Genomic DNA, 25525 nt, shown 5'->3' with positions numbered 1-25525 from the left:
GTTTGGTTTCATCAGACCATAGGACATTCTCCCAAAACTCCTCTGGATCATCCAAATGCTCTCTAGCAAACTTCAGACGGGCCCGGACATGTACAGGCTTAAGCAGTGGGACACGTCTGGCACTGCAGGATCTGAGTCCATGGTGACGTAGTGTGTTACTTATGGTAGGCCTTGTTACATTGGTCCCAGCTCTCTGCAGTTCATTCACTAGGTCCCCCTGCGTGGTTCTGGGATTTTTGCTCACCGTTCTTGTGATCATTCTGACCCCACGGGGTGGGATTTTGCGTGGAGCACCAGATCGAGGGAGATTATCAGTGGTCTTGTATGTCTTCCATTTTCTAATTATTGCTCCCACAGTTGATTTCTTCACTCCAAGCTGGTTGGCTATTGCAGATTCAGTCTTCCCAGCCTGGTGCAGGGCTACAATTTTGTTTCTGGTGTCCTTTGCCAGCTCTTTGGTCTTCACCATAGTGGAGTTTGGAGTCAGACTGTTTGAGGGTGTGCACAGGTGTCTTTTTATACTGATAACAAGTTTAAACAGGTGCCATTACTACAGGTAATGAGTGGAGGAAAGAGGAGACTCTTAAAGAAGAAGTTACAGGTCTGTGAGAGCCAGAAATCTTGATTGCTTGTTTCTGACCAAATACTTATTTTCCACCATAATATGCAAATAAAATGAAAAAAAAACAGACAATGTGATTTTTTGGATTTTTTTTTCTCAGTTTGTCTCCCATAGTTGAGGTCTACCTATGATGTAAATTACAGACGCCTCTCATCTTTTTAAGTGGTGGAACTTGCACTATTGCTGACTGACTAAATACTTTTTTTCCCCACTGTAGATCGATGTTTGCATTATATAATAATTGTTGTCTATATCAATGTGTTATTCATGTACACATAAGTATTGGAGAGCCCCTCTTATGAGTACATGGTCTACTACACATGGTGTCTAATGATTTAAGTGCCTTTATGATCTGTTTTGACCCTTAAAATCAACACTATATATGTGGGCTCTTTCAATGCAGAAACCATATGGTTTGCTCTATTCACCTCTATTGGTCTATTTGTTGCCTACGCCTGTTATTATATTGCAGATTTGTAGCACACTGATACCGTGTGCCATCATCATTAACTGTATTTTATATCTATTTTTTGTGCCAATATTTTGTAATTTTTTTTGTAATAAACTTTTTTTCTTTTTAAGACAAATCGATTTTTGGACTCCTAGTCTGTTATAGGATTACTAATTTTGGTGTGTTTTTTTTAATAATAACGTAATATGAAAAAAGATGTATTGACAATTTTAAAAAACTATAACTGTAACCCAAAAACCTGATTGAAACAATAGGTCATTTTCTGATTATACACTTCCTTAAAAAGGGGCACTGTTTAAAAGGGAACATGTCAACCATTTCATGCTTTTTATTCTGAAATTCTGCAGTATTTCAGAAAACTCATAGTTAAAAAATTTAGATAGACACAAGAAGAAGAGTGTGGTGAATGACTCCCCGCAACTTTTCCCCACCCAGCTGAGCTTGGTTGACAGGTCTCTCCCCATATGAATGTAGATAGATACAAGTTAATCAAGCTTAACTGCATAGGTCTATATTAAAGGGATCTGACCAAAGACGCATCTGATCATGTCCAGGTTCTGTTTCAAGCTTTTTTATGATACATTGCCGCTTTCAGAGTAAAACTTGTATTGAGAGAACCTGACTGCATTTAACGCTCTTGTGGTTTGGCAGCGGGAAAAAACTGACACCTTTAAGAAACCTATCAGCCATGTTTTTCTCATCAGTCCCTGTAAGGTGATTGTGTCTCTTTGGCACAAATATTCTGCTTTAGCCTACAAGGTATATTTGTAAGATTCCCTGATCACTATATTCTCCTTCATGCGTTCTATAGAAGAATGCCATTTTTTGCAGGAACTGGATATCACAGTGGTTCTGGGCTGAACCATAGTTAAATGTAGACGTCTCTCATATAAGATTGTGCCTTTTTTATCCTACTCTTAAGGTTATACTATAAAACCCTTTATTTTATATCCATGAAGCCTCTCTCCCGCTTTACGCTCAACCATGTTCTAATAGATTGAGTCTTCCTGTATCTGGGTCCTTGTAATGGCTTGGGAAGGAGGAACAATTTAATGACAAGGGTGTAACCACTACATCCTCAGCACAGCGGAAAACATATAAATGCTTATTACTGAGTAGAAGGGGAGGAAGACGAGATATTTCAGCAGTTCTGCTGCTGCTCATAAAATGTTACACAGATACAGAACATCCGAGCTCTGAATACAATCCACCCTTCAGAGGACTGTAATTCTTTCCCTAAAATGACGGCTCTGATTGTTTCTTTTCACATGTCAATTGTTTATTTAATATTAGGGCCAAGTGATAGGAAAAAGCTTTATTTTCTAAGGACCTTGTAGGATATACACAAGGGCTTCTTTAAATAGCAAGCAGCAGCGAGAGCGCTCCGTCTCTTGACTTTATCCAGCGCGCACGTCTGCACAGATTCTCATTATCTCACTCACTGTGATACAGGTGCCTACCACAATGAACAGATTGAAAGGATAGTATGAGTTCAGGGAAGAGAAAGAAATGGGGCCTGTACAATCACAATCAAAGAAACGTGTTTGAACAAGAAAATAACTAAATGTCTAGCTAGTGGCTGGCCATCTGCACGGGTGCTTTTCAATATCCAGGAAGGCTGGATAAATATTTTCCCTCGTAATAAAGCTATCTGCATAATAGGAATTTATCTCGCCGAATAAACTCAAAGAAGATACCTGTCAATAAAAATTGACACGGCATTCCCGGCGGGGTAAGATATATTCCTCCAAAGGCATATTCTATAAATTACGTGAAGTGCTTTCATGAACGCTGAAGACCCATACATAGCTTGGATGAAGAAATTGGTTTTATGTAAAGCATATATGGACTGAAAAGAGTTAATACTAAATCAAATATAAAGCGGTTGATTCATCAAGATCTATCAAGATTGGCATTATGTACCAAATTCTTGATCCAGTCCAACTGGTAAGATGCCCTAAAATCAATAAAAGCCATATCTTTCTTACTGAATATGGTGCTTCTTTCAGCTGCTGTGCGCCACCATGAGAGGTGTATTCCAGTCTCTGTTGTCCACTACTCAAAACCTTCTCAACCCCAGTGTTTCCCCCTTGTCAAATAATAACATCTATACTCACCTCCAGTGCCGTCGCCATTTCAGCGGTGTCAGCAGTGACTCTTCCAGGGAATCGCGTGGCACTGTTACAAGCACTGGCTTCACTCTCCTCCGGACAACTCACATACATCTGGAGGAAGTGTGAAAGCAGCAGCTGTCATTTCCTCCAGATATATTTATTTGCGTGAAGGGGAGGACAGTGAACTGGTCGCTGGTTGGCTATAAGGACATTATGTCAAGTGATAGCTGGGAGAGCCAATGCCGACACCACTGGAAAGGCACTAGAAGTTAGTTTGAGTGTTATTCTTTTACTGGGGGGAAACCTAAGGATTGAGAAGGGTTGTGTGAGTAATGGAAAACACCTTTATTTTTTTTGTCGTGTAAATTAAGATGAATTCCTCAGACCAAGCTCAGCCACTTCCCTCCCGCTAAGCAGTGACCACTTTTCAAAGAGTTGGTTTGGAAACGTCAATAATTAAAAAAAAAATTATGCAGCTGCGGGGATCAAACAGTTTTATGGCAGATTCCTGCTCCAACTGCTTGAATTGTCCCCCAAGTATTTCATGGAGGAATATAGCCATATAGTACAATACTGACCTACATGTTTTGGGTCAATATAGACCCCAGATCCAGTAAACCAATCATAAGCCTGTATACTAATGCACTTTTACTCTTATACAGCACTTCACCTCCTTCTTTGAAGTTTTCACATCTTATTGCAACTTGTGGCAACATGTCCTTCTCGGTCCTTACCATCACTTCATAACATTACAACACTGTGGGTTTCACTAGAAGTGATATTCAATCAGCCAGATTAGCCACTTGTCAAAACATGTCTTTTCTATAAGCTGTGCAAACAAGGTCACCAATATCAAGAAGATGGGAATCACACGTATAATACTACGTCAGAGTGAGTCATAGAAAACAAACAGTTCTTACAGGTTTGACAATATACTTAAGTTGTTCAGTTAACACATTTTTCTTCAAGAATCTAAGGTCTTCCAAAAACATGTAAAACTTCAAACTTTTAGGACATTCGAATCTATAAGTAAAGTCAAAGTATTAAGATTTTCATGGAGGCAAATGGGAGAATATGAATTATTAATTGAGCTTGACTATCACTTGGAGTTGTTAGATTGTTAGAAATATTTTTTGCATTGTAAGACACTCCGGATTATAAGATGTACCCAAAATTTTGAGGAGAAAAACAGGATTTTTTTTTTTAATAAAATGGTGGTGCTTCTTATAATGCATGCACCTTATTGCTTACCGGGACCGATGCATGCGCAGATGGAGATCTCGGCATCAAGATCTCGAGAGAAATCTCATCTCTTGAGGTCTTGGTGTCGAGATCTCCATCTCCGCATGCGCCACCTCCGGCAGCCATTTTCTTGGAGTCCACCGCACAGGAAACAATGCAACTGCCAGGGCTCTGGCCTGTCACAAAATGTCGACAGAGCCCCGGCAGCGCAGGGCACCCTCGTAGCACAAAGTTTCTTATTTTCATCTGTACTACTTATTTAGGAAATAAAAATGAAAACGACGGTTAAGCTTTAATGAAGAATGAATAAAAAATCAACTTTTACCCAGTCCCATTAAGGCTAGGTAACTTTTACTAATTCACTTACATAAGTGCCACTGTTTGATAACTTAATGTCCATTTACACTCATGATTACTGTGCACGATCGTTCCTCGGAAAACTTTTTCACGATGGTCGTACCATCTAAACTAGCTGGAAATCAATGGACGAAAGCACAAAACGCCTTTTTGTCGAGGGAAATGATCTTTTGTCTGGCACAAAAGATCAGCATGCACATCTTGAGTAAACAGGACTCGCGCTGCCCAAAACAATGACAGACTATGTGCACAGAACAATATATCATTTGATCTGTAACTGAAGCCAGGTCGGCAGTCATTCAGTTTTGTGTATAATGCAGTGTAAACCCACCTTTAGTAACAGTACTAACATGATTCTCATGGGCATATAGGTCATAGAAAGCTGAAGAACATGACACCTTGATATCTGCATTCCAATGTCATTTTCCAGAGATATCCATGTTTTTCTAATATGTAAATGACCACTTCCAGGCTCTGGGCAGGATGGTGCCTAGAAGATAACTCTGCCTCCAGAGATTATTTTACATGAAGGAGAGTTACCAGTGTGAGACAAGTAACTAACTAACAAATAACTAAGACAGAACAGGAGAAATGAAATTTGTCTTCTTGCAAGCACAATTTTTGCAGCTCATCCCAAGAACAGAGGAATGGGCAGTCTTGTGTTCAACTGTTCCATTTTTTATCTTAGGGACTTCTGGAGAGATCGGTGAGTGTCTCAGAGGAGGGACCCATAAAGATCATAAAGTTGTGTCAACCCTTTTGATGCAGATATCAGACAATGCAGTAGCATTTCCTAGGCTGCCCATCAAGAGGCACATGCCAGTGCTTCTCAGTTGTGATTATTATAGCAGGAGATCTCCATAATAATGGCATTCAGATAAGTAGGAACTTTTCAGGAAAAGTGATAGTACATGGGTGTGTCCTAAAGATAAAGGGTAAACCCTTTGTTTTAAAACTAGCTCTTTTTACATAGCATGAGATCAAATTAGTCATCTAAGCTGCTTCCGTCTTTCTATAACATATCCAAGTTCTTGTGCTTCCATAATATCATGTAGGAGACACGCAAGGTGAAACTTTTCTTTTCAGAAACATCAGAGTGAGATGACACTTTACAAGTCCTATAACATGCAGGATTTACATGTAAATAAAGTACAAGTAACACGAAATAAAACAACAAATATGTAATGCTTCTGGCTGTGACACAGTATGTTCAGGAGGCAAAGAAACAGCATTGTCACGCTGTTCGTGAGTTTTTATTCTCAAATCTATTATGTTCTCAAACTGATGCGCTATTATCTTTGGACAACTTTCACACCGGGAGGTGATCCCTGGCAGCGTAATTTTGAAAATGAAAAGCTTACAAACAAGATAAATTTCATTGCTATGTTACCTGAATTAATAGCACCTGACAGTCATTTCTACAAATGCCAAGCTCGGCAAAAGCTATTTCGAGGCTGCGGCTCTGTGCTGTAAACAACTATGATAAACTCCAATCTGCATATTTCCATAGTTAATAAGATTCCTGTATATGAAAAATAATAGGCCGACAATCAGAAGTCAATAGTAGCGGCAAGCAGCGCTGTATTACAGCACAACACACAGGCGTCCTGATTACATTTCTCCGGCTCAGTCCCAGATTCTTATTACTTTCTGCTGTAAGGCTCAATCTGGGATAATCTACTTTAATAAACACATTTCTCCTTCCTAAAGATGTCCTGTCAGAAGCTCTTGTACAGCCATTTATATTTCTGTTGTTTTTTATGCTGTTTCATTGTACTTTTGCCGCAATGTTTCATGAAGCTTCTGAATGGCCAGCAAGCTTCTATACTCTATGTTATATGGATGCCTTCATAATATTTGTTTCAGACATAGAGGTATACTCAATAAATACATTAATATATATTTTGATATTTAGAAAGCCATCTGTTAATCCTTGATTTATGATTGTTTCATATAAGAATTTTAATGAACCAATCAAAATTTAGGAGATACATCTTTAAAAGGATGCCAAAAAATCCTGGTCATATGGAGACAGGCAATGCAGCTTCCTACAGTAGCAGTACAGTTATCAGAGGTCTGGTAGCCATATACCGTATTTTTTCGGACTATAAGACGCACCGGACCATAAGACGCACATAGGTTTTAGAGGAGGAAATTAGGAAAAAAAAATTGAAGCAAAAAATGTAGTCAATTCCGTACTTAATATCCTCTTTCCTGGTATATATGGTCCCCTCATCCCCATCCTGATACACATGGCCCCCTCATCTCTATCCTAGCAGGAATGATCACCCTCATCCCTATCCTGGTATGCAGGGCCCCCCATCTTGTCCAAGTATGCATGGCCTCATCTCTATCCTGGCATGCATGGCCCCATCCCTATCCTGGTATGCATGGCCCCATCCCCATCCTGGTATGCAGGGCCCCACATCCCGTCCTAGTATGCATAGCCTCATCTCTATCCTGGTATGCATGGCCCCATCCCTCTCCTGGTATGCAGGGCCCCCATCTTGTCCTAATATGCATGGCCCCATCCCTATCCTGGTATGCAGGGCCCCCATCTTGTCCTAATATGCATGGCCCCATCCTTATCCTGGTATGCATCGTCCCCATCTCATCCTAGTATGCATGGTCCCATCCCTATCCGGGTATGCAGGGCCCCCATCTCGTCCTAGTATGCATGGCTCCATCCCTATTCTGGTATAATTGGCCCCCATTCCGGTCCTGGTATTCATGGCCCCATTCTTATAATTGGCCCCTACCCCCTTCCTGGTATGCATGGCCCCATCAGAAAACATTAAAAAAAAAAAAAACCATTACATTTACCTACCAGGCGCTCCCTCGCAGTGTCCTGCTCCAGTTCCAGCAACTGCTTTATGCTTGTAAGCAGCGCATGGCAGGGACGTCTTGTGCTGCTCACAAGCAGAGCACAGCTGCTGGAATACTCGCCAGGACTGTGCATGCATAGAGCAGTTAGTACTCATTGCTCTTCAGTAGCGTGCAGTGTCAGTCACCGGCTTCCTTCTGCTGCCGTTGGTAACGTGTGCCGCTACCTAAGAGAAATGAATGTTCTCCTGACTTAATACCATGCTATTGTGGGTATTCATGTGTGTGAATGAAGTCAGTCCTCTAAGAAGCATTGAGCCAAAAGCATATCTTAGGGGAGGCAAGTGAGGCATCTGCCCCAGGGCAGGAGGCAGGGGGGTGCAGTCAGGCCGCCTAATGCGGTGGTCTGAGGTGTATCCTGCGGCGGTTGCATTTTGACGCCCTCCACTATGGGATACGGCCATTTTCTTAGCTGGCTGTCAAGCTGACAGCCGGTTCAATCAAGGTGCAGTGTGCCATCTCCCATCTTTGAGACGTGAGTACAATTGAAGCTCTGACCGCCGGGTCAGAACAAAGTGAGCAGCTTGATCAGATCATGTATTCATGCTGCTGATGTCACTCGCCAGAGCGCAGAGGCACAAACAACATTGGTGGCAAGTGCTCCAGACTAGTGGAGCTTGAGACACTGAAGATTAAATGCAACGGGGGGAGATTTAGTGTGTGGGGATGGTTAACAGTGTGGGGAGATTTACTATGAGGGGAAGAATTACTGTGTGGGGCTAATTTACTGTATGGGGGAGATTTACTGTGTGGGGAGAGATTTACTGTGTGGGGGGAGTTTTTCTCCCTGTCGGGGATATTTACAGTGTGTCGGATATTTTCTGTGTCGGGAAGATTTACAGTGTGGGGAGTTTTACTGTGTGGGGAGATTTACTATATGGGGGAGATTTACTGTGTGGGGAGATTTACTGTGTGGGAACATTTACGGTGAGGGGGAAATTTACAGTGTAGGGGAGATTTACTGAGTGGGGAGCGATATACTGTGTGTGGGAAGATTTATTGTGTGGGGGAAATTTATTGTGTGGGGGAAATTTAGTGTAACAGGGCTGGTGAAGATTTGAGAACACAAGTTTGGGGAGCAAGTAAGGGACAGATGCAGAAAAAATTTGAAGATACATTATGAGGAACAAGAGTGGAGATGGGGAATGTATGAGGAAGCACTATGGGGGATGGGTGCAGACACAGTATGGTGAGTGGGGGATGGGTACGGACACAGTATGATGAGTGTGGGGGTGGATGAAGACACAGTATGATGAGCGAGGGGGAATGACTGAGGGGAGGATGAGTGCAGACACAATATGGTGAATGGGGGGATAGGTGCGGACACAGTATGAAGAGCAAAAGTGTAGATTGGGCATGTATGAGGAAACACTTTGGGAGGTGGGTGCAGACACAGTATGGTGAATGGGGGATGTTTGTGGACACATTATGAGGAGTGAGGGGGGAATGTACTGGGGAGGATAGGTGCAGGCACAGTATGGTGAATGGGGGATAGGTGCAGGCACAAAATAGGGAGGATGGGTGCGAACGCAGTGTGGGGACCGAAGAGAAGAATGTATACGAACACAGTATGGGGAGTGATTGATGGGATGGGTAAAGACACAGTATGGTGAGTGGGGGATGGGTGCGGACACAGAATGAGTAGTGATGGGAAAAATATATGCGAACACAGATTGGGGAGCAGGGGTGATGTACTGGGTGCAGACACAGTTTGGGGAGTCAAGGGGATGTGTGAGGAGGCCGTATGGAGAACGAAGGGGTAAATATATGAGGAGATGGTATAAGAAGGGACACAGCCTGGATGGGACAGTAAGCCAAGGAGGGGGAGTGTGATGAGGGGGCACAATATACAGACTGGGCCCTATAGGTGGACACAGTGTGAGAGGGCAGTGTGAAGAGGGGAACCATTATGAAAAGGAGAAGGCAGTGTGGAGGGCATGTACCATTAGAGAGACTCTGTGTAAGTTATATTCTGTGAAAAAACTATAGTGAGGGGCAATTATTTATTCATGTGCTCAGTGTAGAGAAGTTATTTTTATTCAGGAGCATTATAATGACACTGTTATGTTTAAGGATATTGTGTGGCGATGTGCTGCATAAGACTAGAGAAGATGGAAGTCTGTAGAGACGGCTGTGGATAAGAAAAGTCATTATGGAATCTGGACAAAATGAATAAGAAAAGAAAGAGAACGACTCCAGAGACAAGGTCATCTACTAGGTACCTGGATGTACCATATTTTTCGGACCATAAGACGCACCTAGGCTTGAGAGGAGGAAATTAGAAAAAAAAACTGAAGCAAAAAATGTGGTCAATTCTGTACTTAATATTCCCTATCCTGGTATACAGCCATATGTTAAAGTTTGGGCACCCCTACTAATGTTAACCTTTTTTCTTTATAACAATTTTGGTTTTTGCAACAGCTATTTCAGTTTCATATATCTAATAACTGATGGACTCAGTTATATTTCTGGATTCAAATGAGGTTTATTGTACTAACAGAAAATGTGCAATCTGCATTTAAACAAAATTTGACCGGTGCAAAAGTATGGGCACCTCAACATAAAAGTGACATTAATATTTCGTAGATCCTCCTTTTGCAAAAAATAACAGCCTCTAGTCGCTTCCTGTAGCTATTAATGAGTTCCTGGATCCTGGATGAAGGTATTTGTGACCATTCCTGTTTACAAAACAATTCCAGTTCAGTTAAGTTTGATGGTCGCTGAGCATGGACAGCCCGCTTCAAATCATCCCACAGATGTTCAATGATATTCATGTCTGGGGACTGGGATGGCCATTCCAGAACATTGTAATTGTTCCTCTGCATGAATGCCTGAGTAGATTTGGAGCGGTGTTTTGGATCATTGTCTTGCTGAAATATCCATCCCCTGTGTAACTTCAAATTCGTCACTGATTCTTGCACATTATTGTCAAGAATCTGCTGATACTGAGTTGAATCCATGTGACCCTCAACTTTAACAAGATTCCCGGTGACGGCATTGGCCAAACAGCCCCAAAGCATGATGAAACATACACCAAATTTTACTGTGGGTAGCAAGTGCTTTTCTTGGAATGCTGTGTATTTTAGCCTCCATGCATAACGCCTTTTTGTATGACCAAACAACTCAATCTTTGTTTCATCAGTCCACAGGACCTTCTTCCAAAATGTAACTGGCTTGTCCAAATGTGCTTTTGCATAACTCAGGCGACTCTGTTTGTGGCGTGCTTGCAGAAACGGCTTCTTTTGCATCACTCTCCCATACAGCTTCTCCTTGTGCAAAGTGCGCTGTATTATTGACCGATGCACAGTGACACCATCTGCAGCAAGATGATGCTGCAGGTCTTTGGAGGTGGTCTGTGGATTGTCCTTGACTGTTCTCACCATTCTTCTTCTCTACCTTTCTGATATTTTTCTTGGCCTGCCACTTCTGGGCTTAACAAGAACTGTACCTGTGTTCTTCCATTTCCTTACTATGTTCCTCACAGTGGAAACTGACTGGTTAAATCTCTGAGACAACTTTTTGTATCCTTCCCCTGAAAAGCTATGTTGAATAATCTTTGTTTTCAGATCATTTGAGAGTTGTTTTGAGGAGCCCATGATGCCACTCTTCATAGGAGAATCAAATAGGAGAACTACTTGCAAGTGGCCACCTTAAATACCTTTTCTCATGATTTGATACACCTGGCTATGAAGTTCAAAGCTCAATGAGGTTACAAAACCAATTTAGTGGTTCAGGAAGTCAGTAAAAAGTAGTTAGGAGGGTTCAAAGCAAGAAAATGATAAGGGTGCCCATACTTTTGCACCGGTCAAATTTTGTTTAAATGCAGATTGCATATTTTCTGTTAGTACAATAAACCTCATTTGAATCCAGAAATATAACTGAGTCCATCAGCTATTAGATATATGAAACTGAAATAGCTGTTGCAAAAACTAAAATTGTTAAAAAGGTTAACATTAATAGGGGTGCCCAAACTTTAACATATGACTGTATATGGTCCCTTCATCTCCATCCTGATACACATGGCCCTCTCATCCCTATCTTGGTATGCATGTATCCCTCATCACTATCCTGGTATGCATGGCGTCCTTGTTTGCATGGCCCCCATCCTTATCCTGGTATGCAGGGCACCCCATCTTGTCCTAGTATGCATGGCTCCATCCTTATCCTGGTATGCAGGGGCCCCATCTCATCCTAGTATGCATGGTCCCAACCCTATTTTGGTATGATCTGAACCCATCCCGGTCCTGGTATGCATGGGCCCATCCTTATAATTAGCCCCCATCCCCATCCAGGTATGCATGGCCCCAACAGAAAACATTGAAAAAAAACCCATTACACTTACCTTTCCGGTGCTCTCTCGCAGCATCTTGTTCCAGTGCCAACAGCTGCTTTATGCTTGTAAGCAGCGCATGGCAGGGACGTCTTGCACTGATTAAAAGCCGAAGGGCAGCTGCCGGAATTAGTGATGGGCAGTCCGGCTCTTTTTGGTGATCCGGCTCTCTCGGCTCTGCTCACCAAGAAGAGCCGGCTCTTTTGGATCCAAAATGGATCCCTATTAAATATGTGTTCACAATCTGTGAACCCATATTTAAAAAAGTGAACGTGGTCAAAACTACACCCTCCCATGGCCGAAACCACGCCCACTTGCAGGTAGCCATTTAAATTAATGAATGAACAGAGTCTGTGTCAGGTGGGTGGAATTACGTCCGCAGAACACCGGAATTTTATGCCAAGTGAGAGCCATTTATAGAATTCAGTGGCTCTCACTGGGGTGCCGGCTCTCCAACATTCACAGCAGGGAGCTGGCTCTTTGTACCGAATCATTCATGAACGACCGGAATACTCACTGCTCCCCACGGTGGGACTGTGTGCGCAGACTATTCATTGTTCTTCAGTTATTCTGAATATTCATTCTCTTCAGTAGCGGCACACGTGACTGCTGGCAGCAGCAGGAAGCCGGCAGCTGACACTATGTGCGCTACTGAAGAGCAATGAATACTCACTGCCCTGTGCACACAGTTGCGGCATGGAGAGCAGGGAGTATTCTGGCACTGCCCTTCGACTTGTAATCAGCGCACGACATCCCTGCCATGCGCTGCTTACAAGCATAAAGCAGCTACTGGCATCAGAACAAGCTGCTGCGAGGGACAGCAGGAAGGTAAGTGTAATCTTTTTTGCTTTTTTAAGCTTTCTGGTGAGGCCATGCATACCAGGATGGAGGTGGGTGGGGGCCAATCATAAAGATGGGGCTATGCATACCAGGACCGGGGTTGGGGGCCAATCATACCAATACACAATTAAAGAAAAATAAATATTCATTGCACTCATCGCCCATGGGCATGGAATGCAGTGAACATTCATTTCTTTTTAGCAGCGGCACAGGAGTTAGCCGCAGCCGCCGACTCCAGCCTCCTATGACCAGCTGCTCAGCCGATGCTGCTTCCCCACCTCCCCCCCACAAGCATCTGGACTATAAGACGCATCCTCCATTTTTCTCCACTTTTTTAGAGGAAAAAAGTGCATCTTATAGTTCGAAAAATATGGTAAATATTTGTTTGCGATAGTAAGTAATTCTCATATATTTATTTAAGCTAGAAGAATTAAAGTGGTTGTCCAAGTTTGTGATGAGTCTGCAGTCATTCTATATGACTGCAGGCTTCTGAATTCTCACAGTGCACACTACATGCTGTCAGGATTCTCTCGTGTCGGTGATTTGCATACATGCGGTCACGTGACAAATAGACATGTATGGCCTCACTCAAAGAAAATGAATTGAGCGATGCTGGACACGACTAGTCGAAATGTGGTCAGAAGTATACAAATCGTACTTGTGCTCACATGACCTTGACACTGGAAAGGAGAATCCTAAAAGTGTGCAGTGCATGAGCTGCAAATATTCAGAAGCCTGCAGTCTAATACTTTTCATACTTACACATGACAACTAGCTTTTCTTCCTGTTTCTCTCAGTTTTTAACTGAACATTGAGAGAATTAGGGCGAGCAGCTCGCCGGCAAGTGACTAAGTGGGCAAATCGAATATGTGCTTGGGGGCTCAAAACTGAATTCTTGCCGCGGGCTTCAGAAAACCTAGGTACACCCGTGCATTAAGACCCCAGTATCTGTAACCAAACCACAATAACATGGCAGTTTCTGACTCTTCACCTAAAGGCTGTCATATATTTCAGTCAGAATGGCACAAACCGAAGCCCACGGTGGAAAATTTTCAAACATTTTTAAGTTTCTTGATTTCTGACTTTAACATTATTAAACATTAAACAAACCATAGTCATTATATAGAAACATAAACCATACAATATTATTTTACTAAAGAGGATACAAAATATAGAATTTTCAGCAAAATGTAACCGTGGAGCAATTTGGAACCATGGAGAGATAATGGGTGAGGGTATCAGTGGGACAATAACGTATATTGGTTTGGCTGTCAGAAATTATACTGTAAATCCAGCTCTGGGTGCTGGCATTTACAATATGCATATGTGTAGCAGCAAAAGAACTAATTATATAGAAACACATACCCATCCCCATAGTCGCCATCATGGCAGGGTGGTGGAAACACAGCCATCTCTATGAGGTTGTCATGCCCATTTTCAAGAACTGGGTGATTTGCTATTTTTCTATAAGAAAAACATTGTTAATATTAAAATATGTTAAATAAAAAACATGCAAAAATAATAAAGTCATGCTAAATCCTCACTGGCTGTGATTACAGAAATAAGCATAATTGATGGGATTAGATTTGAGTAAAAATATTCGCAGTACCCTGGTAGTCTGTTGCCGCTAGACCAGAGAACTGTGGAGATTCAACTTCTTGGGCACATTTTGTGATAAGCAGGCATCATTATGTTGTGTGAGATGCATGCATGACGTGGATGCCTAATAATCAGACAAGGAGCCAAGGATGCTACTGGTAGTAAAAGGTTTGCAGTGCTTTTTTCCTGGAGGCCACAAACTTCTTTCATGGTTACGGAACATGGGTCTTAGTTATATTTTTGGCTCAAATTTGGATAGGATCATTATGGTAAAGTAATGGAGAAATTACAAAAACTAAATATAAAAAAACAGAAATGTTATTTTTATCTCAAAACATTAAAGATATATACAGTATTGCAGTGTGTAGCATGATTGGTAAATAAAATAATTTTGAAATAAAAATGTCTTTGATCTTCCTAATTAGCTGCACATTCTATTTAGGTTTAAAGATAATCAGTCAGTAGGACCAACCCTCCTAAGCGGCCTATGCGGGCATGTAGGTTATAGGAAGCTGAATAAAATGATACATTGATATCTGCGATCCGATGTCTTATTCCAGAATCCATGTTTTTCACATACAGTATATAAATGAGCTGCTCAGATCTATGGGCCGGACATTGATCTTCCTGAGAATCTGCCTCGAGAGATTATTGTTAATGAAAGGAGGTGTTACTAGTGTGAGACATGTAATAACACAGAACAGTAGACCTGAACTTCATTTCCTTACAAATATATTTGCTGCAGCTCTCACAGCTCTGCTGTACTGTAACGCAGTGTGCCTGTGAGATTGAAGCTGAAGTGGAACCTGCAGATGTATCAGGAATAATCACACACAGCTCTGAAGTGCGATCAGGAGGGCAGCCTGTCAGTGACTTGTCTCACACTGGTACGGTAATAAAAAAAGCTCCTACGACCTACATGCCCATATAGAAGGCTTGGGAGGGTGGATCCTACTGACAGATTCCTTATAATCCTGCTTTGGTGGAAACAGAATAAGCCAACAACAATCTCTCCAGAGTTAATATGTTTATTAGGTGAGAAATAGTGAGCACCACAATCGGTTCTTCTGCTGACAGGGTCCCCCTAAAAGACGATCTATTACATATTCACTTAGTAGGGAAAATTATTAATCTTTTAACATCTCCACTCTCTAAGTTGGGCATCCGCTGCTATTACTGCTGAGCAAGCATTTTAAATTATTCCATTCCAATTTCAAAATTGTTTTATGTATTGAAAAATATCTAAAATCATCACAATGACCATAAAGCCTAATTTAACAATTTGAAAGTTATTTCCTAGTCAAGGGCCCAGCTGAGAGAAGTAATAATGATGAATTGGTCCTTTCAGATTAAATTTATAACATTTTGACTATGTAACCGTCCCAGACAAAGCTCTACTGAACCACTCATACTGGTTTTTGGATGAAATCCTTTTACAATGGAGAGAGGGAAAAGTAAGAAAAAAACAGCGCACCCCATCCTCATTGATTCTGTATGTCAAGTGCTCAATAACTGATCAGAAGTATTAGGGCTATAAAAGGGGAGCGTTAGAACCCTGACACATTCTGTACCACATGATGATGTAAAAATAAATAGATTTCTCTACGACTTGATCCCTGAGGATCCTAATCAAGAATGCAGACAAGTGGGAAGTGCTGGAAGACTAAAAGCATTTCTCTTGAAAAAAAAATATAATGTCCTAGGCTGGACGTTACAACATGTTTTGCAACTTCCTTCACTATAATACTGGTTTCTTGTTGTTTACGTGGTCATTGTTTTAATACATACTAATAAAAGTTAAAGGGGTATTCCCATCTTCAAGGTCCTATCCCAATATGTAGTAGATGTAATAAAACATCCAATTAGAAATGAAATAAGTGATGTCGCTTACCATATTTGCAGGGCATTGTAGTTGCTTAGACATTAATGATTAAGACCGCTACAAAACTAACCGTCACAATATGAGTGGTCGTAACCATGGATACCTAAGCTACTGCAATGACTGCACATGGGGTAAGGGACATAGTGAATCAGAAGAACTATACTACTTGTCTAATTGAAGGTATTAGCTAATATTCTTATTACACTTACTACATATTGGGATAGAATCTTGGAGACGGGAAGACCCCTTTATAAGAAATCTGTCAAGAAGATTTTACTGTGGAAACCAGTGTTATGGCTGTATAGGTCCTGGTATTGAGATAAATATTGACACTTGTCATGTAGTAATCTGCCTCAACAGCACTGAGAAATCAAGTTTCAAATTAGCCTGGAAGTGCATTGGGGTGTACCGATGGAGTCACACACACCTTCAACCCACTTCTAGGTTAATTTGCAAGTGGCTTCATGCTTGATTTCTAAGCACTGGCACAACAATTTACTAAAAAACGTGTTTCACTTTTTATCAGTATACTAGGACCTACACAGCCATGCCATTAGTTTCAGCTTCAGTAGTCAAATCTTCATGACCTCAGTATCTTCCAATGCAAAATATGAATCAACTTAAAACTTCCAAAGTAACTATAGACAGATGAAAGTGTGACCATTTCATTGTTGAGGAGTACATATAGATGTATACGGGAGATTATAGATGCAATATGTCTACATCGACCATCACTGGCAGGGTGAGATATACTAAGTGGCAAGTGAACAGACAGTTCTTGAAGTTAACAAGATGAAAAATGAAGTGAGAGTGAGGATCACAGCAACTGTACAAAGGACCAAATTGTGACCTCTTGATTACCGAGTGAGAGGCAGTGTTAACCAACCATCCAAAATTCCCAGGATGGTCCATAAGAATAGAGCACTTTTAGATTACCAACAAAAGCAACTTCTGGGGTATTCCTGGTCTGCAGTGGCATGCATGTTATAAAAAGAGGTTCACAAGGACAACTGGTGAACCAGAGAGGTGCCCAAGGCTCATTGATTTGTATGGTACGCAAAGCCTAACCCAACTGCAGAAATTCAGCACTATAGAATGACATCCTATCAAAGCCCTTGACTGCCTGGTACTACCATCACAATAACTGGGCATAGTACTGATATGTCAAGAAAGCATTGTTTTTGTTGTTTTTTTTATTAAAGTTGGTAATTTTGCTCCATACATTTCATACATTTTGAGATATGTTAAGTTAGGAACATAGGTAAGAAAGGAAACCAGATATCATAGTCATGCACCGCTTGATCCACTAAGCAACATTGGAAATACCTAATGCTTTAACATATTTTTTAATTAAAAATTACACTTCAAAGACTTGTTTCTTCAGCAAAACATCCTAGGAAAATAAGGCAAAGTGGAGGAAGCGCAGCAGTCCATGTATACTGACAAGGGTACTGATACAGATCCATAATTTTGACAATCACACAAAGTTCGATGGAAAGAAAAAAAGATCAGAGAGAAATGATGAGTGCAGGTTCAATAAAGTCTGATGTTCTTCATATTTTGCACACATCTTTGGCGCAGGGTCCTCTTTTATGGAATACTTCATAAGAATAAGACATGAGTATGGGTTTAACATTAAAACAAATACTTGTGCATAGCATACTATATCCTTGCAGTTATGTTTTTCAAAGAACTTTGCTTGTTGTTGGATTTTATGAACGGCCTTTAAAACTTGTATGTTTTGCTTTTCATGCAATATTTAAATGGTTCCTACTCTTGTAAAAGTCTTTCTACCTGGAACACGAAGAAACTTAAAGGGAAGCTTGTCACCTCTGAAAACGCTATTTACCTGCAGATATAGGGTTAATCTGCAAGAAATAATGTTAAAATGCTGTCCAACCACTGTACTGAAAATGCAACAACTGGGAGAAAATTAACTTTTTTCCTCCCAGGAGCAGACTGCTTTCAGTCATATGGGTATGTATGGAGTGGCTGAGGTCACCAGTTACAGCATCGCTCACTGTACCATGAGGGCCGGCTGTAAGCACACACCCCTGAACTTTGATTGACATGTTCTGCAGCCTATCTGTGTACAGTGAGCTGTCAAAGTGCCGTGACATTCTTAACAACCGCCATTCACAGTATAGTGAGCAGTGCTGTGAGCAATAACTGTAACAGCTCTATTTACTGTATGCCCGCATGACTGAAAACCAGCAGCTCCTGGGAGGAAATAAAATTAATTTTCTTCTGGTATCAACTTTTTCAGTAAGCATTGTAACATTACTGATATACACATTAACCCCATATCTGCAGCTAAATAGCGATTTGTTGAGATGACAGATTCCCTTTAACATTAAGAAATCCATCTCCAGTAGTTTTTAGGAAGTTGACATTCTGCTGCAATAAAGGTAATGTCACACTTAGCGATGCACCAGCGATCCCGACAATGACATGACCCGGTCAGGATCGCTGGTGCATCGCTAAGTGGATGCTAGTGAGCTGCCAAACAGGTAGATCTCACCAGCGACATAGCAGCGGTCGGCGGTCGCTACTTACCTGTCAGACGAGGTGATGAAGACGTCCTTCCGCCCGCGTCCACGCATCGCTCATCGCCACAGCAGGAAGCTGATGATGAGAAATGGCCCAGGCCGTTCTCGCGGGATCAGCGATAACCAGCGGGGGAGCCGGTCGGAGGTAAGTGTCACATATAGCGATATCGCTAGCAATATCACTGCTGCTTCACAAAACCAGTGATGTTATAGCGATATTGCTAGCGATATCGCTTAGTGTGACTGGCCCTTTAGGCAAACATAAAGTATAATTTGTCATATATCTGGATACCATTGTTACAGCCAATTTGCATTCTGTTGATTTAATCATTTAATCAATGACTAAGAATAAACCTTGACTACTAGATGAGATAAACTGTATCTGTGTTGTTATAGGTCAAATAGGGTGAACTATGAAATACATATTTCATTCTTCAGCAAAATGTTAAATGATACAGCATAATACTGATTTAATAGTTTTCTCAAACAAATTGTCTAAGGGGACACTTTGGAATTGCTAGGAGTCGGATTCCTGCATTTACTCAGCAGGGATCCAGATCCTCACATTCTGCACTCTCCTCCTATTTTGCCACTGCAGAGGAGATTGCCTTGCAGCAAATCTCTCCTGAGGCTAAGTCCTTCTGTCCTCTTACTGGGCATGCTCATGGGACGATCTCCCATTGGAGATCGGGAGTCATGTGCTCAGGTCCCGCTCCAGTTCTCATTGGTCCATCTCAGAGATCTGGAAGTGTGCAGAAGGTCCCGGCTACAATAAAAGGCGCGCATGGCTATTCCGCCATGTGCTAACATAGTCATACTTGCTGCTGTTTGCATGAGGATGGATGCATGATTCTGGTGACTGACTCATTTGAAACCCCTTCCCTCTGATATTACGCATGTGAATAGGGACTAAGTTAGTTTCAGCATCAGCGCTCCTCTGCTTCAACTCGCACAGCTGCTAGCGTCCGACTTTGCTCTTGCGTCTTGCCTTTGTCGTTTGGCGGCAGTGTCCACGCCGCGCTGCAGTAGCAGCCTCTTTTGCGCTTGCAGTTGCAACGCCGCGCACACGGTAGGTCTAGACGGACGTAGTGCCACCGTCTTGGGCTACTCCTGTGACCGTACACCGTGTGTGCGTTTTTCACTGAGTTCTGTGACTACAACAGGCTCAGTTATTTGTGTTTGTACTTTTTGCATCTCCGTGAGTTTAACTGAGATTGCTCTGCACACCTGGGTGGAGTTTAACCCCGTGTGCAATTCCGCCATATTGCTCCTGCCACCACCTAGCAGCGGTTATTTCACCTACTGCACGGTGGAACCAGAGCGGCGAACGCACTTTATTTATATTTTTATTTAGTGCGTTCCGCCGTTCCTAACAGGAATATTCTTTGAATTAGCTGCAGGGAAAAATGTAATTTATGGATCCAATTTTCTACCCTGATGGATTTTATAATATATCCTTATTTTTTATCCTCCAAAGTGAATCACCCTAACTGATCAATTAACCCATTAATTGATTAACTGTGACATGTCATCTACCTGCAGCCACCAATACTGCCACTTTGGAACTTACGATTCTGAACTTATTGAATGCCTTAATTATATCTCCGTAAGAAGAAAAACACAGAATGTAGGATGTAGATTGATTTAAATCCCAACATGGAGACCAATTATTTATAAATGAGTAAATATATACAACTAATTAATATTAAGTATATGCAACTGACTAAGTATTATCAAAGGTGCCATGGTCTCCAGATAATCAGCTTTGGTCCCCAAGTCTGGCACCTCCATTTGTGGCTTTGGACACAGGAGAGAGCTTTCGATGTAAAGGTATGTAATTCTTGATGGCTATGAAGAAGGCTGGTTTACTGGCTCATTTTAATAGCTAGCAGCCTCCTTTTGGTCTGTGCATTGACCATGACAGAGAATGTAACAGGTTCAGGTATTTAAATGAGCAGTCAACCATCTCCTTCACATACAGCAATGGTGACACAGTATGCCAGCTAAGGAAACTGCTGTGATGAAACTGATCCAGAAGAGGAGCAGCTGGGATTATGGACCAAACTGGTTTTTGGATATCAAGATAACTTTGATAATATACACATATTAGTAAGTTCCATATGCCATATTTATATTTCGAATGCATTTTTTTCAAGTGGACAGCTACTTTAAGTATGGGTTAACCTGCTCCCTTTCCTAATGACTGTGCAGAGCTTCTCCTTTCCACAACATTAGAGTAAACCTGTCCTTCTCAGCTGAGTGGCTGGAACAGTAGAGGCAACCAGTATGAGGCCATCTGGTTAGTAACAAGAAGCTGAATATGGCACTGTGAAATGTTGCCATTAAGGGGGGCAATTTAATTTTTGCTATGTGACTTCAGTTTTATGCATGAATGTTCAAGTGTTATAGTTATGAGAAAGTTGGGATGAAATCAACATGGGAAAGCCTTAAAGTGAATTTGTTATCAAGACTTTAAACCTCAAGCTATTTATGTGGCAGTAGGTCTCCCAAAGACAAGTCCAGCAATACCTTTACATGGTCAGTTCATGCCTCTGTTATTAAGAAATCAGTGTTTGAATTTATATGCAAATGAGCTAGGGTAGATCTGAAGCTTCTGTGACTCCAGCTCTATTCTCTGTCCAATGCCACCTTCTGCTTGACTGAAAACTCCTTTGCCTCTAGTCACACAGCATAGAGTTTGTCAGACAACAGAAGGTGGTGGTGTTGGGTGAAGAACAGAGCTGGAGTGACACAGGCTAAGATCTACAGATTCATTTGCATTTCAATAGAAATGCTGATTTCTCAGTAACAGAGGAACAGATTGGCCAAGTAAATGTATTGTCGAACTTGTCTTTAAAAGAGCTACACATAAATATTTTTTGGGGGGATGATCCTTCTGATGGATTCCATTTAACAAAGTGTTGCTTTCTAGAAGAAAATAACCTAAAATTACCTATACATGACAAGCTCCTATCACTATGATATAGATGCATTGTGGGTGGGACTGTCTCCTACTAGTCCTGCATGTTTAGGATTCCAGGTGTCTGTACAAGGTTTGAGTTGAGAACTACAACTTTCATGAAACATGAACTCTTGCTATCTAATACACTGGTGTGAATGTGCCCCATGTGGCACCTTACTTTAACATTAAAAAGTGGACAAGTGGCTCAGGCAAAGCAATACCCAATACTCAAATGTTAAAATAAAATATATTTTTAATTATAATTCCCTATAAAGCCTGCGTTTCACCGCTAACTTCATCCAGTATTATACAAAATACCATGACATACACAACAGACACTGTTTAATTTGCTTAAATTCTAATGAGTACTGAATGTTAATGAAAATACCAGAAGCTGCATATTAAAACAGTTTACATATATTGACTAAAGCTATAAAAAAAAATTAACACGCACAGTAAAATGTTAGTCTTTCCGAGAAGGAAACTGACCAATTTCACATAGTGAGTGTTCTACCATTAAAGGGGATTATTCAGCTTTAAAAAATCGATAGCTTGTCCTTAAGGGTAAGGCCAGATGGTGCGGTTATTATTTCACAATTGTGTTCTCATATCCCTCAGTGGGTAGGCAATACTTTGGCGGCGCTTCCGCCATCCTGTCGCTTTACTGTCTCGGTCTAGCCAAAAGAAAATCAATACTAGATTGATGATGGTTTCACTATTGGCCCACCACCAATCAGCTGTTCAAGGGGACAATGGAGCTCTCATTCGTAAGGAGGCTATCCCCTTCTAACAGCTTTTTATTGGGGGGAAATGGGTGTCAAGAGTTGGACCTCCACCAATTCGATATGAATGATAGAGATGGGTGAACCCAAACAGTAAAGTTTGGGGTCTGTACCAAACACCTACTGTTCAGGCACAGACCCCGAACACGGACTTCTTCAGTAAGTCTGTGTTAGTGTTCAGGTTCGGTACCCTGAACACCGGTATTCCTTGCATGGTCATCTGCATGACAGTGAGAGAAACACGGGTGGCTCTGATCAGCGGTAAGGTTATTACCAATGGTCAGAGCGCTGTGGCACCCACGTTGTCAGATGACAGCGTGAGTCCGCAACTGTGACGGGATGTATAAAGTTTATCTCCAGTCACGGAGGCGTAGGCTGATGGGAGAATTATAATAAATAGAATTATAAATAAATAAAGGCGTGGAGCTCTCCTGTATTTTTGATAACCAGCCAGTTAAAACTGACAGCTGCGGACTGAAACCCTCAGCTGTCAGCTTTAACATGGCTGGTTATCAAGAATAGATGGTCTGCTTTAGCATAGCTGTTTGTCAAAAATGGGGGAAACCCCACGCCGTTTTTTTAAAATTATTTATTTAATCAATTTAAAAACACGCATGGAGACCTCTCTATTCTAGATTACAAGCCATGATAAATTTGACAGCTAAAGGTTGCAGCCAGCAGCTGTCAGTTTTGCCATGCTAGTTATCAAAAATACAGGGGAACCCACATTATTTTTATTTATTTATTGCGAAGGTGTCGGATGATGAATACTCCTATCAGCTGGTGCATGCTGTCACTGTTATTAGCGACAGTAGGCGTAGGCTGATGGGAGTCGCAGTCCCATCAGCAGATGCCTGCGAAAAGAGGTAAACTTTTTACCTCTGGTCACAGCTATGGGCTCACACTGTCAGCTGTGGCTCTCTGATTGGCGGTAATTATCTTACCTCCAATCAGAGGCAGTGTCTGCATGACAATGCAACAAACAATGGATGTTTGGGCCCACCATTCATGTGAATGGGGTCCGGATACTGATCACTAATGGATGATTATTCTGAAGACAGACCTTCAATTTTAAAAGGCAGGATTATCCCTTGAAAAATATATTCTGCTAAATTAAATTTTAATTTATATGAGCTCCTATGTTAGGGGTCAAAGTGAAAGAATTTACAATTTTAAAGCTTAGCCATCAAATAGAATAATCTCTTAGAAATAGACGTGAAGCTTTTCAGAGAAGTTGGGTGTAAAGAAAGCAATAGCAGTGTGTTGACAGTAAGACCTCACCAAATCGAACTTACGTTTTGCGCTTGTATTTTAAGTAAGAAAATCAAATGATGCCTGGTCCCCAATCTCTTATAAATCATTAAGTGTAAACTTTGGTAACCATACAGTTAATATTTTATTAAATAGTTCAAAAGCAAATAAAGCATAAATTATAGTATGAATTCCCGTAACACACTCAAAGCGTTTCATTAATGTTTTAGTGTAAATGTACGATTTTACCAGTGCTTTGTGCAAGAATATCTGAGCCTTCTTGTGTCAGATGAATTAACATGGTTCTGGGCCTATGTGTCAAACATGAAGGCTACATGTGATAATGAGTCAGCCATGTAGAGCTATAGGTGTCTGATATTTTATGCATGAAACACTCTCTTGAAGAATGGTTACATTATTGCTAAAGAACAAACTGCTGACATGACTGCATGGACTGCAAGTGAATAGAAGTATATATGTATATAAGAACAATTTTATAGTCTATATACTTTATACCTATATGATACAATTACATATGAGCTGTGCACTATTTCGGATACATAGACTGACCAATCCCAGCTATCACAGGGCAATCACATGTACTTGAAACTTTTCAAAAAAATATAGTTCTGTTTATAAAATAGCTTAAAGGATTATTCCCAACGAGGGCAAGTTATCCTATCTTGGGATAGGTGATAATTTGCTGATCCCTGGGGATCCCTTTGCAGGATCCATTGTTGCAATGGAGTTTTCTGGATCAATAAAAGTTCCAGTGGTGGGACGCCCAGCAATCAGGAAGTTATCCCCTGTCTTACGGATAGGGTATACATTGCCATATTGTAAATAACCCTTTAAACTATGCAACTGTAAGGTCAAAAATCATATGAGACAGTATCTATATCTATAGGTGATGCATACCTGCTATTTCGCTTACTCTATTCTCTCTGCTTTATAGTTTTTCAGCTCAGCTCCAACAGTACAGAGCTGTGATTCTGCGACTTCAGCTTAGCTACAGTGTCTATAGGGAGTCTCAGGTAGTCCAAGACACGCCTTATCTGTTACGATTGCATTGCATTGCTGCTTGCTCCCACCCCTTGAAGCTTCGCCTCCACTGATTGGCTGCTAAGTATAACAGAAACCTATTACTAGCTCACTAGGCAATCAGTTCATAGGGAGATGATTTTTATTGCAGAATGACTATGAAGTCCAGCTTACCAGTAGTAGCTTGCTAGAAAGAAAAAGTCGTCGGGGGCACAGGCAATTTCAGAAAAAGCAAGCTGGTCAGATGTAAATGTATTTCATGAGCTGATGAACACAGACAGGTATTTATATAAATATAGATTGATAATACAGTAAATTGCTTTGATAAGTAGAGGCCAAAAAATGTTTTCCGGTTGAGGTGCCACCTGCAGGTCATTGTGTCTTTCTGCAGGTTTATGAAAATGAATGATTAAACTGTATTTAGTGATAAAATCATGAATGTGTGGTTTCTTTGGCTGTTTTCTTGCTGAAGGGAGCAAGTTTACCTTTCAAATGGTGTATCGTGTGTGTGTGTGTGTGGAACGAAGTAATCCCCAAAAAAGCAGTGCATGTATACAAATGTGTTGGTAGTGTGCTTTGGGGTACTGTGGTGCCACCTG

General features: G+C 41.2%; 1 protein-coding gene across 10 annotated transcripts in view; it reads right to left on the bottom strand.

Annotated features, from left to right (window-relative positions):
• TENM3 (teneurin transmembrane protein 3) overlaps positions 1–25525 on the bottom strand; it is a 1679324-nt gene that overhangs the window by 345147 nt on the left and 1308652 nt on the right. For 7 of the 10 annotated variants that reach the window (XM_073577886.1, XM_073577891.1, XM_073577894.1 and 4 more), the window contains one exon: positions 14226–14324. The exons of the other annotated variants lie outside the window; for them this stretch is intronic. In XM_073577886.1, the coding sequence (XP_073433987.1) occupies positions 14226–14324 (99 nt within the window). The remainder of the gene's footprint in view (positions 1–14225; positions 14325–25525) is intronic. 10 annotated transcript variants of the gene reach the window in all.

Source organism: Dendrobates tinctorius, unplaced genomic scaffold, assembly GCF_039654945.1.
Source record: "Dendrobates tinctorius isolate UK_male_01 unplaced genomic scaffold, ASM3965494v1 ptg000008l, whole genome shotgun sequence".
Classification (NCBI taxonomy): domain Eukaryota; kingdom Metazoa; phylum Chordata; class Amphibia; order Anura; family Dendrobatidae; genus Dendrobates; species Dendrobates tinctorius.
The sequence above is the reverse complement of the archived record's forward strand: the minus strand, read 5'-3'. Positions and strand labels throughout refer to the sequence as shown.